The following is a 19,111-nucleotide window of genomic DNA, read 5'->3' as shown; positions in this document are numbered from 1 at the left end:
AAACTCCATAAATTAACAGGAAGAAACTTCTGTTTCTCTACAAAGACTGGTGAAAAGACTGTAGCAAGAATTAGGACTGTTTTAACCACCTAAGTTCCAAAGTTTTTTTCTCTGTTGTCATGTGAACAAGGGAATAGTGGGTAGAAAGGGGATGAAAAGGTTTTTTCTGGAAATTCATTCTGGTGTTCTTATTATTGTAGTTTTGTCAATAAACTTTTTTTTTATTCCTTTTAAGTTTTATGCCTGTTTTGCTCTTGTTCTAATCCATATCTCACAGCAAGAAATAAGTAATTTTCTTAGTTATTGGTTTTAAACCACGACACCCACCTTTTTCTCCCCTGCTTTTCACCTCGTTTTTCCATACATAGATTATACAACTTGAAGAGCTCACACCTTAAAAAGCTTTCTTGATGATTAGGAATAAGCTAAAGACACTTTTTTTGAATAAGGCAAATATTCCATACTCTCCTTGTCAGCTGTTCTGTTTCCTTTCACCCTGAGGGCCTTTTCTGTACCAGGCCAGATATTCTTACTGATGGCAGCAGGGGAGGCCACAAGAATCAGCCCCCTGCTAAATGACAATGGGACAATAAGCACAAAGTTATTTCTACAAATTGAGTTGAATTGAGTTGTTCACTGAATCAAAATGATTCCCCATTCCATACACTGGATTTCTGGCTCCCAACCTGGAAAGTTTTTCAGTTTTCTTAGAGCTTAGGGGGTTTTTTAGTCTATATTGTTTGTGTTCTGCTCTGGGGTCCTGAGAGGTGTATTGATCTTGGCAATTGTTTTGTAATCTCAGGTGATCATTCCCTTTACAATGATAGCCAATATTCCTTGGTAACTTCCACTTTATACCCACTGTGATCATTAGCACTAGTGTCAGGAGCATTTGTTAATTAGGTTTTTGGGTTCTTCAGGACCAAATATCAAAATACCTTATTATCCCACCAACACAACTAGAGAATTGCTTCTGAGCATTTTGTTTCAATCAGATTGAGAAAGAGCAGTACTCCAAAGACAAAACCCCATACCTGGGACTCTGATTCCTGAATGAGACCATAGTAGTGTATGAGCTCCATGACCATTGTGGCAACTGGAGAAGCCTGTAAGACCTGCAACATCACACTACCTGTTTTCCAGAGAGCCCTAAAACAGCCTATTGCCAGTTATTATGCACTTTATGGAAAAGATTTCCCTGTGACCAACATCTTCAGCTCCCCTCAGTGTATCAGAAGTACTTTCCAAGTCTACTTCTCTAAAAACTCAGGGGTTACTTGTGCTCCATAAAAGACTGGACTCTTCAGCCTTATCTCAGTTCCACATTTGGAACCACCTTGTGTGCTTTTCAAACTATACCCACACAATCTTTGACCATCTGGTGACCTTTATCAGATTACTGCCTAAAGATTTTTGCCAGAAGTTTGACACTCCAATTATTGAGGGTCATATATCATCTAGAACAATCCTGTAAGCCTCATTTGACACAGCAGGGACAGCAGTCTGTGCTTTCAATACCCCCTTATTTCTTAGGCAATTTTCTTGGCTTCTGTGTTTCCAGGAAGAATAAAGCCATTATAAAGAAAGATTCCTGAGCATCCTTTCCAAAGGAGCACTGCAGTCCACCAAGGCAGGGTGAGCTGGAACATCATACCAGAAGTAAGCAGAAGTGATAGGAAATTACTTACTCCTCTACTGGTTGTTTAGTCAGGTTTTGTCTTTATTTAAAGCATAGACTTTTTCATGGATGAGTCTGAGGAGCTTTATTATTTTAATCTTCTAACTACCCATTCTCCCAGGTCTTTGTGACAGACTCTTGCTTCCTTGGCTAGAAGCTGTGCCTGAGACACTTGAGATGGAAAGGAATGAATGCTGTCTGCTCCAGAAGTAAATATATCAGGTATCAGACACATTTGCTAGCGATCTGCCCGGGTTCTTGAATGAGCTGGGAAACAGATCAGGTCAGTCAAGCATCCATATTACATGCAGGAAGTCCATGCCAATGTTCTTGAGACTTTTCTACAAGGAATGTGGTTAACCAAGACCTACTCTTCCCATGGATATGACAGTTTTTTTACTCCAGAGTGGCTTCCAGATTCTTTTGTAATGAATTGTTAAAGGAGACAAATGGATTTGTGTCCCTTTTTCTTTTAAACTGCCCAGAGTGATTGTTTTTCTCTTCAAAGAAATACCATAATTAATAGAAGAACAAGTAAAAACCAAATGTATTTGGCCAAGTAGATGCACAGGAAAGACTATGTTTTTTCCTTGTTCTCCTTTTCAGGAATTCTGCTCTGTTTCCTGGATGGTGCTGGATTCCTCTATCAGCCCAATCTATTTGACTGCTCTTCTAGCACTACTCTTCCAGGCTAGTACTCTCCTTGGTTTTGTTGCTACAATAGTAATTGTATCTTGAAGGGTTTGTTAATACATTTTTCTCATATATCTGCTAGTTTTCAAGTAGGTTTTGAATATCATAGTTGTTTCTTCTGTTTCTCAACAATTTGGAGTGGTCAGAAATGTCACTTGAACTTAAAAGTATCTGTGAATGTTGATCACAGATCCCTCATCACCCAGCCTAATCTTAGAAGAGTATGCATTAAGAAAGAATAAGTATGGAAGCACACATGCAAAGACCGATACATGTTAAAAAAGTTATCAACTATTTCAAGAAAAGACCTTAAAACAGTGATAATGCTTATGCAGCAGTGCAGATTAAGAGCTGAGAAACATTCTCTGAAATTCACATTCACTTCACTTTGCAGAATTGAGTGTATAATGAGTTCATCCCTGGCTGGAAACCAGAGAAAGTTGATCAGTTTCTAACCAATGCTCAAAAGTCTGCTAAAGGAGAGATAAACCACCCTTAAGAATGAAGTACTGCTGTCATTTTACTGGTATACTACAATTGCACAATGCTGTGTTACTAAAAACTTTGTGAAAATATAAATATGCATAGTGAAGTTGTTATACCAATTCCTGACATATTTTTAAATTTCTTTCCATCTTTGTGGCTAATCAGATTTAGGCCAAAACCCAGAAGATCATTCACAAATATGTTGCTGGAGGGAGATACTCAGTATCTAGATTAATCCTTTAAATTCATTAGGTAGATGTTATGACACGGAATTTGGAGATTTAATCATGTAACTGTCAGCTTTCAATAAAAGCAGATATAAAAAAATATTTAATATACTTTCCTAATTTGTTTTAAATTTGGCAGTATCAACTACATGTTCAAGATCTCAGTAAAACTGTGGCTATACTGAAGTAAGTCATTTAAAAAAAAAAAAAATTGATAATGCCCTAACCAGTGTAACCCAGAAACTGGATTTTAAAATCCAGGTTCAATATATTCTGAAGAAATGGTTAATGAATCTGATTTGCATTAGAAATATATACTGATGTCACTTTAGAAAAAAGCTTCAATATGAAAGGGCAAGCTATATACATGATGAAGCTTGGTTATTACTGATAGGGAAGCAGCACCAGGGAATGCTTCAAATTACATTGAATTAGTGATTTTCTAAATAAGATCCTAAACAAATTAACTTAATGTTTTGCTTTAGTGGTAAGAAGAGTATTTTTGTCTGAAACTAATCTAGATAACGTGCTGAGTATTGTGTAAAGGTAATAGTGAGAATACAGAATTTGATAAAAGGAGTGTTCTATTTGAGAAGAGATTATTTTATAACTTTCGCCCATGTGATTTTGTGTAATACAAAAAGAAATACAAATCCATTCATATTCACTGCTCACTGTGAGGCAAGAAGGTGTCCAGGGCTTTCTGGTAATTGTATTGCTGTAATGCATTTTGAATTGCATAACAAGAAATCGATGGTGTCTATCACTGGTCCCTTCAAAATCCTAAGTCATGTATTCAATTTCCAATCTGGAAAACATCTTCCTGTGTTTATTAAGTATTATAACACAGTTGAAAGGGTCTATATAAATGCAGGAATAGTCTTCTGACTTTACAGTCTATTATTTTTTATTTTTTTTTCATATCTGCGCTCCAAGTATGAAACCTTTCACTTGGTAACAACTTTTGTCTGAATAATCATTATTCCCGTTTGCTTAATGATGTGATAAACACAGCTTAAAAATATTTTCATGCCATGGAATCTGTTGTGAATGAGACATCTGAAGTCACAAATTTATTTGATACATACTTCTTAAAATCCAAAGCAGATGTGCAGATGTGTGACTCTATAGTGATATACTAATAACTAATGCAGATCTTTTTAGATACTCATTCACTACATTCAAGGCAGGTTTACATCAAGGTGGTCTGGAATTAATTTAGAGCCCTTTTGGCCCATCAATGAATCCTCCCAAGGACCTGGCATAGAAGGCAAGGGTTGTGCCAAATACTCTGGCTTTAGAATTATCCTTACATCAATGGAATTTTTCCATAATTTAAGCATGTGTGATGCAGTGTCTGAGCTCTGTGATCTGTCAGAATTATCGCAGACAACAGACACAGCAGTGCCAGAAGCTCTCTCACATTTGTCAGGACAGGCTTAAATTTCTGCTTGCATTGTTGCTAGTTTAGAAATACATGCAATGAGGATGACAGTGCCAAACAAAATTTGTTCTATGAAAGCTGGGATATGCATGACAGCAAAGTTGTTAAAATACATGTAGCAATATTGGGAGCTTGGCAAAAAGTAAAAAAAAAAACAACTGGCTGATGACAGCAGGATTTTTAAGACTAAAGCCTACTCAAACATCTATTTTTCCTGCATATTAATTCTCTATTGTTGTCTTTCCTAATCAAAAACTGAATCCAGAGTAAGAATAGGCTGAGTCACTTTTTAAAAAATGTGGTCTACAAATACCAGAACCATTGCCTAAACAGTAACTGACTATTACAATGTTTAACTCTCCCACAGAAGTTGGAAATGCCTGTAAAGAGAAGTGTCACATAAATCCTTAATGCTTTGCCATGGATAGTACGTCATTCCTAGGGTCTTTGGCCTTTTCACTCTCTCTTTATTTTTTGTTAATTTTTTTTTTTAATTTTAGTTTAATATCCTCTGGAAAATTTGTTTCTGTATGTGAATGTCTTTCCATTTTTCAAGCAGAAGTTTTTGGCACCAGTAGATGTGGCAAAAATATTGTGAACATTTTATTGCGTGATCTACATATAAGCACTCGTTGTAAAATATTTATGGCATATAAATGCATAAGTAAGAAGGTAATACTTTGTCTAGTCATTAATTTAATATGACAACAATGTTGGTGGTAAGGAAATGGGATCCATTAGTGGTCTCATGGCTTTATCTCTGTGCCACGCTGTTACTTCCTATCTGTGATGACTCTTTCATAGGGGGAAATTTTGAACCTGTTTATTCGTGACTCTTCACCAATCTGTCTCAAATCTCTGTATATCCACTGCTGAAGGTTTGATGATGCTTTGGTTTTGATTCAGGTATACTCAAAAACAGTTCCAACAATATGAATCAACAGAGCAATTAATATATTTGGAAGAGCTTATGCAGCTATATGCCCACTGAAATGGGTCTTTTATCCACAGACTTAATAACTGACATTCTTTTTCATTGAAATGAAAAGCTTAGCAGATTTTCTGATAACTGCAACAATCTTTTTCATAATTCTCCATAAATTATGATAATAATTCTTCAGTTGTGTTTTGATGACTCAGAAAATTCTATATATGCTGTTTAAATCATAACTTCTAGGCTAGCAAGCAATTTATGACTCAAAATACATTTTTCTTCCACAAAAAAAGCATATTATACAGAAACTCTTCCTCACTCAGAGTGAGGAAATGAATTCCAGGTCCAAGAAATAACAAGCAATAATACCCATCTGAATTGATCTCTAAATATATTTTTGTACCATTCAAACAAGAACCTACAAATAAAAACTATTTCCAGGATCTGCTATAACAGCTCTGCTGTGTTGAACCTCGTGTCCTTGTTTGTTCCAGAACTGGACAGAAAGAGCCGGACTCTTTCCTGCAGTTCTCTTTCCACAGGGATTATTTGAGCCTGCTTTCAGCATTGCCTGGTCTTTCCTGGCCAGCTCTGATGATCAAGCAAGGTTAGTTGCCCTGTAGGCCTGTCCTGAAAAGGTCAACTGACGTCAGTCCACAAAAGCTATGGATTAAAAAAAGTTAGGAGGAGACTTTAAAATGCGTGTAGTTAACATCTTTCGTGACAAAATATTCCAGTGATTTAAATTGGTCAGTAGTTTAAAAATGGTAAAAAATGCCTTTGGCAACATGAATGAAAGTTTGTCCTAGAGACTGAAATGTCTGCACCTCTACTAATGTGCCTGCAAGAGAATAGGAAAGAAATCTGGTATAATTTATATAGAGAGGTTGTTTTTCCTATTTCAGAATTAATACGAAATGATAGATTTTTTTCCTTGTAAGAACTTCTGAGATCATCTTTAAATTATTCTAAAGACAAGTATGTACACTTTTAGCAGCTGTCAAATTTTTATTTTTAGCCTTAACCTACTTGATGAAAATGTCATCAAATATTACGCATGTCATACACTGAGGCTTCTAATTAAGTAGTCTTGTCACCATATGTCTTTTAATGAAGTAAATCTCTTACCTGTATTGAATCCAAATATGTGCTGTTCACATTGTCAAGGCAGTAAGACAGTTCTCAAAATAACTTAGTCAAAATGCTCAGTCTTGAATGCATTATGACAGCACTGCTATTTGTGGGCAACCACTTGTGCATCTGAGAGGAGTGGCTCTGATCTCTCTGGGATCTATCCTTCCCCTTCTCCAAGGGGATGGAGGCTCTGCCTTCATCCAGTCTGTCTCTTACTCTGGCACAGCAGTTTTCTTTCTTCTCCTTTGGCAGTCTGCTGTGCCTAAGCAGCACAACGTGCAGCCCCTGGGAGTGCTCCCAGAGTGTTACCGCTGACCTCAGACGAGCCAATCTTTTGCCAAAAAACTCCATCTAACTACAGGAGCACAGCACACAGGGGTTAATGTGGGCTGGTGGTGAGTGGTATCCCAAAAGGGGACTTGCAGGAATGTTGTTTCCTCTCGTGAATCAGCAGAAGCGGAGGCATAATGGCCTTGCCTTTCAGTTGCTGTACATTAATCTCTGCAGAGCAATGCCTGTCATCGCTCAGATGTCAGATGCTGTTTATAACTCTGCTGGAAACACAGCATAGAATAAAACAGGCTCATTAGTTTCTCTTGAGACTGTATATGCATGTTTTAGGTTAGCTGTGCTTTCACTGCTGCACTTAGCTCAAACACTGTAGCAGCAGCATTGGTGGCTCGGAAAGTTGTTTGGTCTGTGAATTTGTCCAGTTGCTCTCTCAATATGTGACTGAAAAGACCATGATGTGTTTGGGTGCCGAGGTTTCCACAGCACAGGTATGACAGGACTCAGAAGTACCCCCTTGGCTTGGCTGGAACCTGCTGCATTTAATGACACCTTGTGCCAGAGCTGCAGGACAGAGAGAAGCATTGAATCTATTCAGCATCTCTGTGCCAGCTGTGATTTGGCAAGAGTTCAAAGCCTTTCTTCATTTATCTGTTATTTAGACTGAGGACTTCTACTCCTTACTGTCATCCTTTATATGAAGCTATTCCATAATCTGGATGCTTCTTTCTACTTTTCCCAGTGCCACATTTCAAGGTGGGAAACAAGAGTCATGGCCAGTGTTCAATGGTGTCAGATGCAGAATGGATTTATACAGTGGCACAGCAATGCTTTATGTTCTACTTCCTAATCATTCCTTACATTTAATATGGACATTACTGAGCACTGAACTTGTTTTCATGGAGCTAGCACTTGTGTATGCATCACTCTGAAGTCATCCTGGTTATCAGGTTGCCAGCTGTGAAACTAAAAGGGAGAAAATACTATATTATGCTAACTTGGATTTTTAATAAGTAGTTCATTTAAATGTGAGGATAGTTTTAGCTTTACTTTTCAGTCCTGTACTCTTTTATATTTTGATGTCTCGATGTAATATATTTATTACTGTTCGTCATTCACTTTTTCGCTCTGCAATTATATTTGTAATATGTGCAAAATTCTTTCTTTATGGTGTGATGCTTTTGTGATCTGCAAAAGAGGTATTTGATTCTGCCTTGTTCATTTTTCCTTTCTCACCTCCTGAATCGACGCGTTATACCCTCAGTTCAAGCACTTCGCTGAGGAATGGGCTGGGTTCTCTTTAACATCAGCACCGAGATGAAATCAGAAATACACCTCCAAGCCTCTGCCTTTCGCCCTGCCTGTAGAGGTCTCGTCCGGAGCCTAAAGGGCAAGAAGGAGCATCCAGAAGGAAGTGAATGACTTCCTCCCACGGTAAGCGTTTCCCCGCTGGAGAGATTATTCCTGCCTCCGGCATCCTCTCCTACGGCTGCCTTGGGAATACGGAGCAGCTGTGCTGCAGCAGCAGGAACTCCGTCCCCTGCCACCCTTCCTGCTGCCACCTAACACCAACACGTTCGCTTTAGAATAAATTTTTAATAGCTGGACATCTGGTGAGGTCGGACTAGACTATGTTTTGTCTTATTCTCCTAATAAAGGGGGGAAAATTACTCGGGAAAATATTTCGGTTGTTAATTTAATAAACCTACGGCAGTTCGTAGGCTTCCAGAAGTTCTTCATTTTTGCGGCTGTTACCAATGTTCTCCGTGAAGTTTTACAACCCTGCCTTTTTATCGCTGAAGTCGTGGCTGCTGACATGACTCGCTCGACACCTAGGGAACAATGGGGAGGCTTGGCGTGGTTTAGCGCTCTATCAAAACTAACGCGGTTTTATTAAAACGAGAGGAAATGTCTTGTGTGTTGTTCTGGTACCATAGGCGGAGTAAATGAGGCTTTAGGGAGTCCCTCGGTGCTGGAGGAGGTTATTGGGGAATGGCATCAGAGGAGAGGTTCGGGAATATTTACTGCAAGCTCCGTGAGGCCCGAAAGCCGTTCGGCTCGCTCAATAAAATGGTTCTATATCCTGATCCCACACAGAAACGGCGAGGAAAGGAAGTAGTTTCCAAACCAAATAAACTTTTTCATTCATCGGAAAGCTTTAAAAATAACAAAACAATTCAGGTAATTTAAATCGGCGTCGGAGGAGCCACCGCCCCCTCAGAGGCAGTGCGCATGCGCGGCCCATCGATGACTCGGGGCGCGACTGGCGCCGCCTGCCCGCTCCCATCCCGGAGCGCTCCCCAGCCCGCGCCGCCCGGAGCCGCCGCCGCCGCCGGGAAGCAGGAGGATGGTGAGGGGCGCCGGGCCGGGACAGGGGACACGGCCCGGGACAAGGGACCCCCGCCGCCCACCCGGCCTGCCCAGCCGGCACGGGGGAGCCGGGAGAGCGGGCGGGAGGGAGCGGGCCCGTGAGTAAGCAGTTCCCGGGCCACGCGGGGCCGCGGGCGGGACTGGGCCTCGCTGCCGGCGTGAAAATAAATGGGAGCGGGGAGCGGGCCCTGCTTCGGTCCTGGGACAGAGACTTCCGAGGCCCTGTGAGGATCCATGTAAATACCTCTCCGGGGGTCTGAAGCCTCTGTGTTACGAGGGGACTGCGGGAGCTGGGCCTGTTCAGTCTGGAGGAGAGAAGGCTGAGAGGGGATCTCAGTGCGTACAGATATCTCAAAGGCGAGCTGAGAGCGTGGTGCCAGAGCCTTTTCAGGGGTGCCCAGGGACAGGACGAGGAGCAGCGGCCGTGAACTGAAACATAAGGAATTTCACCTAAACACGAGGAAAAACTTTGTTACACGGAGGGTGTCAGAGCACAGGATCAGCTGCACGGGGAGATCATGGAATCTCCCTCTCTGGAGACATTCAAACCCCCCTGAATGTGTGCCTGTGTCACTGCTCCCGTGGCCCTGCCTTGGTGGGGAGTTGGACTGAATGATTTCCAGAGGTCCCTTCCAACTAACAGCTTTACAAAAGGAGTTTAACAAAATAAGAACTAATTTACAGAAAAAGTGATTATTGGAATGGGCTTCCCAGAGAGGTGGTGGAGTCACCATCCCTGAAGGTGTTTAGGAAGACTGGATGTGGCACCCAGTGCCATGGTCTAGTTAACAGAGTGGTGTTCAGTCACAGATTTGCCTCCATGTATCGGAGATCTTCCCAGCCTTATTGATTCTGGGATTATGTAGTGCTGGGATTCTGTGGAAACAACCAGGGCTTCCTTCAGGAACAGTCTTTTAGCTTATTAGGGATACTAATGAATTTTATTTTGTTCATTACAGTTTCGCAACCAGTATGACAATGATGTTACAGTTTGGAGCCCGCAGGTAAAAACCTTTATGCACTTGCTCAATGGAGTTTTAAAATGCTTTTTGGTTTTTCTCCACCACACAGCAATGGTCAGAAGTCACAAAGGTTGTGTCCAGGTGCCTGAAGCTTCCTGCAGGCTGCTCCCCTCTCCCTTTGTAGGCTGTAGGTGTCCAGAAAGCCCTCAGCACATCCCTGTCTGCTGGTGTGTGAACTTGAGTGGTGTTTTCCTGGGCCTTGTCCCCTCCAGGTACTTAAGGCAGTTGTTTTGAAATGTACCTGTGAGGTACAACAGAGATGCTGTCACCTTTGGGTGGTTGGACTAGATGATCTGTAAAGGTCCCTTCCAGCACAAACCATTCCATGACTTTATGATCCCTTTACAGAGCTACAATAAGTTGGTAAGTAGGGTACACAAAGCATGAAACCGTTCCAATCTTGCCAATGTTAGGCTATTGCTAAGTCTTTCTCTCCTGTCCACTATATAATATGGGAAAGGAACTAGTTTATAATTGGGATATTCAAGTAAGATTTGCATTTGAATTTGAAATTTTATTACCTCTGTATCAGTTTCACACTGTACATTGTTACTGAAAACATATATTGTGTGTTCTGAAACTTACACAGGTTGTTTTGAAAATAAATAGTGTGGAATTTTAAAAGCCACCATCAACTGAGGTATTTAATATTGCTTCTTCTCTCAATATGGATATTTTAAGACAGGATGCTTATAGAAAAGCAGAGCCTTGGAAAAAGATTTGTTTATATATTCAGCAAAACTAGAGATTTATTTTAAATGCAGGTAGCAAATAAATCAGTCTCAAGCTAATGTATTATTAGTTTATGGATTTGTGTCACTACTGAAATTCTTCATCATGTAGTACTATTGCATGTGAGATACATTTTCCATACAGTGCAACAGAGAGTGTTCTTTCCATTCTCCATGAAGACAACCTTGAATATTTCCCTTTTTCTTTCAGTCAGTACTGTGATAGGTGTAGGTGTCTTTGAACTGTTTTCATCCTTTTTAATGATTATGTTTCTCTGACAGGTTCTGTATCACAAACTTTATTTTTTTAATCTCATCTGTTACTTTAAAAGTTACTTTTAAAGCTATAACGTTCTCTTGAGGCTTTTAGCAGATACTGCAAAATCACAGACAGCACAAGTTTTTATGTTTTTTCTTAAATTACCTTGAAAATATTAATAGTGTTGGTTTTCTCTAAAAAAAGACATTTAAAATTGCTACTGTGCTGCAATTGCTACTCCATCCATTCTTGTAGGTGAGGCAGTGATGTGATGCCATAATAGATTTGGCACTGTTAATACAGGAGCAAACTATACTTTACTGGGAGATATTCTTGAGTATAGTAATAAAGAAAAGAAAATAGAAGATTTAAGAGCTCAAAGTGGTTTCACATTTTTAATCTTGAATGTCATTCCTGACAGCTGACAAATTTGCGTTGCACAGGTCACAGCTATTCAGTGCTGCTCTTGGGCAGGAAATATCCTGTGTTATTGAAATTCCAGTTACAACAGGATGAAATTCAACATTAGGGTCTTTCTAGGAGACCTAAATAAAGACCCTTATACCAAAAATCCCCAACAAGCCATGGGAAGGTGGTATCCTGTAGATCATTCCTTGCACATTCACCATGACAGTGACTGCAATTCCCCTCCTTCCCAGCTGGTGGGATGCAGCTCCGTGGTGTCTGTGCTTGCAGGATAGGAGTGCCCATGTTTGCTGTCTGACATGGGCTGGAGTCCTGAAAATGGGAAAACCCTCAGTGGTTCTGTTAAATGGACATTAAAGCTCCTGGCCACCTCTGAAGAACTTGTAGGGACTTCGTTTTCTTTGAGACTCCTGTTTCAGACTTGACAGCAGTTGGCCAATAACTTGTTCAGAAGTTATTGGGGGATGGCTGGTGAGACACAACAATTGTGTAAGACTCATTTCTTCAGCAAACCCGATTAAAAGTTAAGTGTCCAGCTTCAGCTGGTAGTTTTGTCTGTCTTTGAGTTGCATTCTGATTTAACCTGTTGTGCAGTAAGTGTCCCTGTTGGGGTGGGGAATAAAGGTCTGAAAATGCAGACCCACTGGAAACTGATTCAGAGGATTAACTAGAGAGGGATTGACGACCTTTGACTTGGTTTTGCAGGGCCGAATTCATCAAATAGAATATGCCATGGAAGCTGTGAAACAAGGCTCAGCTACTGTGGGGCTGAAGTCAAAAACACACGCTGTCCTGGTGGCTCTCAAGGTAACTTCTGAACTCTGGTCTCAGTGGGGACAATAATGTTTGTAGAAAAGTTTTGGTTTGGCAAATTAGTTTTGTGCGGTTTATTAGACATGAAATGTACATGCAATTGCAGGTTCCCTTTGCTTGAGTACTGAAATATTTCCAGTACCCATGCAAAGCAGATCTTCACAAAATAGTGAAGGAAAATAGGAAAAGGAAAATCTTTTTTTCTTTTTTTTTTCCTTTTCTTTGTGATTAAGCAGTAAATCTATTCCTTTATTTTCCCAAAATTCGAGTGAGTGTCTGTTCTTTCTTCTTTTCTGAGATAACGGAAGTGGGATTAGGTTTTTCTTGTCTTCCATAGCACGTGTATAAATTTAATTTTTTTTTATTGTTTCATGATCATATTCAGTTCTTTCTATAAATGTTAGCAGATTTCTCCACAGTGCTTGGCCAACTGTTCAGTTTGCCACATAGCTTTCTCCTTTTATGCATAGAGAGCACAGTCTGAGCTGGCAGCTCATCAGAAAAAAATCCTGTATGTTGACAACCATATTGGTATCTCAATTGCTGGACTTACTGCCGATGCAAGACTCTTGTGGTGAGTATCCTGCTTGTTGACATACACAGTGCTGCAATAATGAGGGAAAGTTCATTCAGACTATTGCAAATGACATTTTCTGCTTGGCTAAGGATTGGTTTTGAATTGCTGCTTTGTTGTATTATGCCAAAGACCTCAGCATGAAATTCTGGCAGGTTTTTAACTAGTTGGCAGAAATCTCATTTGTTTGGCCTAAAATTTTATTCTTTGGTTTTGTTACAAGTAAAACAGTCCTGTCTGGTTTCCTCAGTGTGATAGAGTTTCCAAGCAGTCTGAGAAACTCCATCACTTCTTTTTCAATGGCAGCTGCTTCTGTGTACACACATTTGAGAAAGTTATTAAACACATTCAGTGCTGTTTGTGTGAGCTCTAGGGGGGCTTGCTTTTAGCAAATTTGATCAGAAGTGGGGGGAAGGATTTTTGAAATGAGTTTTAAGTGCTGCAGTGTCACAAAGCAATGTTCCCATTTAACCTTGCCATTTTTCCAGAGGATCCATTTGTTGCCTGCATGAACCTCTACCTTCTTTGCATTTGTGCGGCTGAAATACCCAGTTTATACTTTATCAAACCTGTGGTCAACTTTCTTAATAGCAATGATAGGTCATGCAGAAATGAAGTCATGGAAAGCCTTTGACCCTTTTTCTCAATGAGCAGAGCTGAAACAAAAATGCTTATCTTAACAGACAAGCCTTGAGACAAAACCTTATCCTGTCTTTGATCTATGCACTGATTTGAATTTTTAATTATTTTTTTTATTCTTGCTCCCTAGCAATTTCATGCGTCAAGAATGTTTGGATTCTAGATTTGTGTTTGATAGACCTCTTCCAGTTTCTCGCCTAGTGTCACTAATTGGAAGCAGTATCCTTTTTTTATGCACTTGTTATGCTTTTATAGCTTTTTACTCCTTCATAAAATGACTTTATCACAGCTTAAAAGTTGAAAAACTTCATTGGACAATTCTTATTTGTTCACACTGCTTGTGTATACTTTTGGAGAGCGTCATGTAAGGATGTAAGGATTTTGGTCCATCTCTGCTTGGTTTAGGAAAACTCTTGGGTAATTATTATATAATTTTGAGATTGTTTCCTTAGCTTTCTTAAGAAACCCAGATTCCAACTCAGCGCTACGGCAGGAGGCCCTATGGAGTAGGACTGCTCATCGCAGGCTATGATGTGAGTAAGCTGCTCTAGCTGCTATTGATCTGCAAGAAAATGTGCTTAGGGAAACTTTATGCAACAAATAGATGTTGAGAGGGAAAGTGGAAGAGGCAGACTTGTCAAAATTCTCTGAATAAATAAATAATTTTCTGTATCTTACGCTAAAACAATACTCAGAAGTGTGTTAAAATAGTAAGTGTGGGTAGGATTAGCTATTAAGGTGAAAAAATGAGATTTATGTAAATATTTTGCTATTGATTTTGGATGCTTACAAACTATTATTTTAAAGATTTCCAGTAAAAAATATGGATGTGGAAATCACCATTGGCATCTCTCTCACTTGTTTGGCAACATTTTGCTTAATGCAGCACACAGAGAATCTCTGTCCTCAAGATTGCTGACATGAGGATGGTTGGAGGACATTGTGATATTGCCTTTTATTTTGGATGGTGTGGTTTACAGCAAATTTTTACTTTTTTGTAGGTAAGACAGAGTGTGTGTAAAATACCTGGTATTTTACAGCAAATTTTACATTTTTATTTTACATTTTACAAGCCATGAGGTAGAGAGCATACATAAGCACAATGCAATTTGTAGAACAGAGAAAGAAACACCTTTTTGTGGCAGCCATCCTGTTCTTTTAAAATCTGCACATGAACAAAGTGGAAAAAAATAAGGTTTTGGGATTTTTTTAATTACTGTTGTGTTTTTTTAAACAACAGTTTTGAAGGAATTGCATAAGAACAGGGATATGGTCAGCAACATAAAATATATATAAAACATGTTTCTGTGCACACATGTAGGTGTGAAGCAGAACTCTTAGAAAATTTCATGCTCCAGCAGCAGAGTTGGTGTGAATTTATATACTTGTTTAACATTGTTTTCTTCTCTCTTCATAGGATATGGGTCCTCACATCTTCCAGACTTGTCCCTCTGCAAATTATTTTGACTGCAAAGCAATGTCCATTGGTGCTCGTTCACAATCAGCACGAACTTACTTGGAGAGGCACATGACTGAGTTCACTGACTGTGAGTAATGGAGCTCTCTCCACTCACTGGTATTCTGCAGTTTATTTCCTGCTGCCTCTCCATCCTTCTGCATTTAGGGACATGAAGACAAATTCTGTGAGCCAAGTTTGGTGTAACTGTAAATCTGCACAAAGACAAAATTGTAGAGATTATGGTTGAGATTTTCATGTCTTAACATGTGGATGTTTTTTACATCTAATGGAAAGAGAAGGTGTGCTCGGAAAAGCTGTGAAAAATATAAAAAGCCTTTTTAACCCAGGGAAAGTGTAACTGTTTCCATAGGAGAGCAAGGTTAGTATGTCAGGACAAGTGCTGCATTTAAAGTGGTGAATTTATTTTTGTATGGGATGATGATGAAGAACCTGCTTTGGGGAAAAAAACTTGACTATCACTGAATGCAAGGCAGGGGTCAAAACAGATGCACTTGACCTCAAATATAGGGAAAGGCTGGTTTCTCAACCAACTCTACTCAGAAAAGAGAGAAGCTCTGGGAGTCTAGTTGACCAAGCTGATTTTATAGCTGTCAGCTAGGATTAGGAAGAGGGGGAATGAGTGTCTAGGGGTAATACCATAAAGTTTGTCAATGTCTTTCTGATTCCATTTTAAGGTAATCTAAATGAGCTAGTTAAACATGGACTGCGAGCCCTGAGAGAGACTCTTCCTGCTGAACAGGATCTGACCACCAAGGTAAGGACTAGCTTTCCTTTGCCATAGTTACTTGAAAATACTGTGACAAAATTCTTGTGAAGTATAGCTGGCACTGAAGCTTGGAAGCTGATTACTGGTAGAGAATAGTTTTAAAATACTGAAAATCAAAATGAGATGAAAATTGGCGGTTTGGAGAAATTTTGAAAAATTTAAACAAAATGAAAGAAATTGAAACCCTTAAATGGCTTTACTTAGAAGATTTTGAAACGTGATAGCTTTTGTAAGTGAAAGCTGTAAAGCTAAAGTTAATTCCAGATAAATGCTTCTCACTGCTTCCAACCCTTTGCTTGACAGAATGTTTCCATTGGAATTGTGGGCAAAGACATGGAGTTTACCATCTATGATGATGATGATGTAGCACCATTCCTAGAAGGCCTTGAGGAGAGACCACAGAGAAAGGTGAGTGGTTGAGATATGAATAAATAGGCTCAGTTGAAAGAAAATAATTAGATATGATCTATTATGTTTGAAATACATTTAACTCTACTACTGTAACAGAGTTTTAATAAGGCAATTTTTAAAATATGAAGGTACTACATGAACACTGTATAATCTTAACTGGTAACTCAGATGCTTATTAAATCAATTATGCTGGATTTATGCCAGGCTGTTCCAATGTCATCTTCTTTCCTCATCTCTGATCAAGTTTTCACTGTTCAACAACAGAAGTGGTTGCCTGTGTTTCTCATGCCCTTTGCAAGACGCCTCCGTAGTTTCCTAATTACCAACTGTGTCCTACTTGTGCTTAATTTGGATAACAGTAATTTGTGAGCTGTTAGCTGGCACGAGCTGCATTTACCATTCGTGGTACTCCAATGGGGGTAAAGCTGATTTGTCAAGTGTTGTCTTCTTCCTTCCTAAAATATTTCTTTTGCCTCTCTCTAAGCCGGTTCCGCCTGTTGAAGAAACCGTGGAGAAGGCAGAGGAGCCGATGGAGCACTAGTTGGTGGATGAGTTCCTCTGTTAATGTATAATTACCCAGGAACATTTATCCATTTGCTGGTAACTTTATCTTCACCTATATATGTTTTCTGATGCTACATTCTGAGGATTGCTTGTAAAGAAGGAAACCAACCAACCCACCTATCCTTAAAAGATAGACAGGAGGACATATCTGGGTGTAACTGCTTGGACAAGAAAGGTGTAACCATTTTCTAAATAGTACATGATACTGTTTTATAAAGAGAAGATACTGTCTTTAACTCATAAGGACAAGTGGAAATAAATCACTTTCTCGGACTCTGCTGTGAGTTTGGTGTTCTTTAGTCTGAAAAAACAGCTATTCACAAATACCAGTGTCATATCAAGGTGCCATTGTGTGTTTGACCATTTGTCAGAGTGAGTGTTTGTATGCTGTACAGAACTTAAAGGATCTTAAAATGCCTATGAAACCATAAAACAGTCACAGAGCAAACAGGGAACAGCATCTTCCTGTGTCAACTGGTCCCAGCTGAAAAGGCATTTGTGGTTATGAGGCTGAACAAGCATGAAGTTGACAACCAGCTTGTGGTCAGGTTTTTTGGGGGGATTTAGTCAACCACAGCTCTTTTAGAACTGTCAGTGTTTCTTTAGAGCCATCAGCCGGCCTTGGGGCAGAACAGGACTTCCAGCTCCCTGAGGGCTGAATTGGAGTAACAAAAAACCACCAGAAGTTCCCATTACAGGTCTTGTGAACTGAACTGTGGAGTCTCTGCTGGATGAACAGGTTCTCCAGGGCTTTGTCCCTTCAGCTTGGTCTGTGCCTGGTGCTCTTTGGATTTAAGCTGAATTCCACAGAATTTGGGATGAACGGTGACTGCCTCAGGGTCATGTGCCAGAGAAGCCAAATGAATTGATGCATCCTGGGTGTGATGCTGTATTTCAAGCAGAATGAGTTCAGTCTCTTCCATTTTCAATGTTGGATCATTCTAATATAATTGTTCTCCCCAATGATTGAAAATGATCAGAAACAACCATCTGGGGTGGACCCACATGGGGACCTGATAGCCTGCTCACAGTACTTCAAAAAAAACAAAGGCCTGAATCTTGCAGCTTAATAATTTATTAATATTTATGAATTAAAAATTAATAAATTCTGGTACTGGCTTGAACAGGCTTTAAATACTGTCTGGAATCCATACAAATAATTCAGTCTTGAAAACAGCAAAATAGTAATGTCAGGGTTGTGTATTTGGTTTTTAAGCAAAACTTAAAAAAAAAGCTTTTTTAACAAAGATGCTTTTATTTTTCCTAAATATATTGTTATTTTAGTTTTTCCCTATTATTTTTTCTATTTATTTCCTCCTTTTTTTATTTATTTCTTTTCCCCCCTTACTCATTTTCCTCCTCTTAGTCATTTTCATTTTTCCCCTTAATTTTTCACTGTTATTTTTTTTTCTCATAATAATTTATTTTTGCTTTGTTTTTTTTCCTTCCTTTCCTTCCCCTTGCTTCCCCTTCCTTGTTTTTCCACCCCCCCATTGTTTTTTTCTCTCCCTTTGTTTCTCCCCTCCATTGTTTCCTTCTCTCCCCTGGTTTACCCCCCCATTTTCTCTCTGTTTTTCCCTTATTCATGTACCCTCCTCTTTATTCATTTTCTGTAATCTATTTTCCAGTTCCTTAGTAATTTCCCCCAATTACTTTTTCCCCACCCATGTATTTGGTCTCTTATTTATCTTTCTTTTTTACCATTTCCCACCCCCCTTTTATTGTGTTTTTTGGTTTTTTTGTTTGGTTTTTTTTTTAGTTTTTGTTTGTTTTTGTTAGGATTTTGTGTTGTTGTTTTGTGTGTTTTTGGGGTTTTTAGTTGTTCTTTTGGGGGGCATTTTGTTTGGTTTTTGGGGTTTTTTTTTGGGGGGGGTTGGTTTTTGGGGTTTTTTTGGTTTGGCGGTGGTTGTTGTTTTTATCTAATTGCTTCCCCCTTATTTATTTATCTATCTATCTCTGTCTGTCTGTCCGGGCGGGGTTTTTAATCTCCATTTCGGCCGCTGTTTCCCGGTGTTTTCCTGCATCCCGAGGGTCCCCGGTCCCCCAGCGCGGGACAGCCCCGCACGTGCCCGTGACGTCACAGGGGCAGCCCCTCCTCGCGCCGCCTTTCCCCGCGCGGGGGCGCCGCCCCTTTCGCGCTGCCGGGAGGCGTGTCCCGCCGCGGCCGCCGTA

General features: G+C 39.8%; 1 protein-coding gene across 1 annotated transcript; it reads left to right on the top strand.

Moving 5' to 3' along the window:
- The first annotated feature begins 9,139 nt into the window (after positions 1-9,139).
- Positions 9,140-17,212, top strand: PSMA1 (proteasome 20S subunit alpha 1). Its single transcript, XM_015632214.1, has 10 exons — positions 9,140-9,234; positions 10,214-10,258; positions 12,398-12,499; positions 12,976-13,079; positions 13,849-13,937; positions 14,181-14,251; positions 15,136-15,265; positions 15,873-15,952; positions 16,268-16,372; positions 16,860-17,212. The coding sequence occupies exons 1-10, from the start codon at positions 9,232-9,234 to the stop codon at positions 16,914-16,916; spliced, it is 786 nt and encodes a 261-aa protein (XP_015487700.1). The 5' UTR covers positions 9,140-9,231; the 3' UTR covers positions 16,917-17,212.
- Positions 17,213-19,111: the final 1,899 nt, after the last annotated feature.

The sequence above is a fragment of the Parus major genome, chromosome 5, assembly GCF_001522545.3.
Source record: "Parus major isolate Abel chromosome 5, Parus_major1.1, whole genome shotgun sequence".
NCBI lineage: Eukaryota > Metazoa > Chordata > Aves > Passeriformes > Paridae > Parus > Parus major.
Note: the sequence above shows the minus strand (reverse complement) of the source record. Positions and strands in the feature narration are given on the sequence as shown.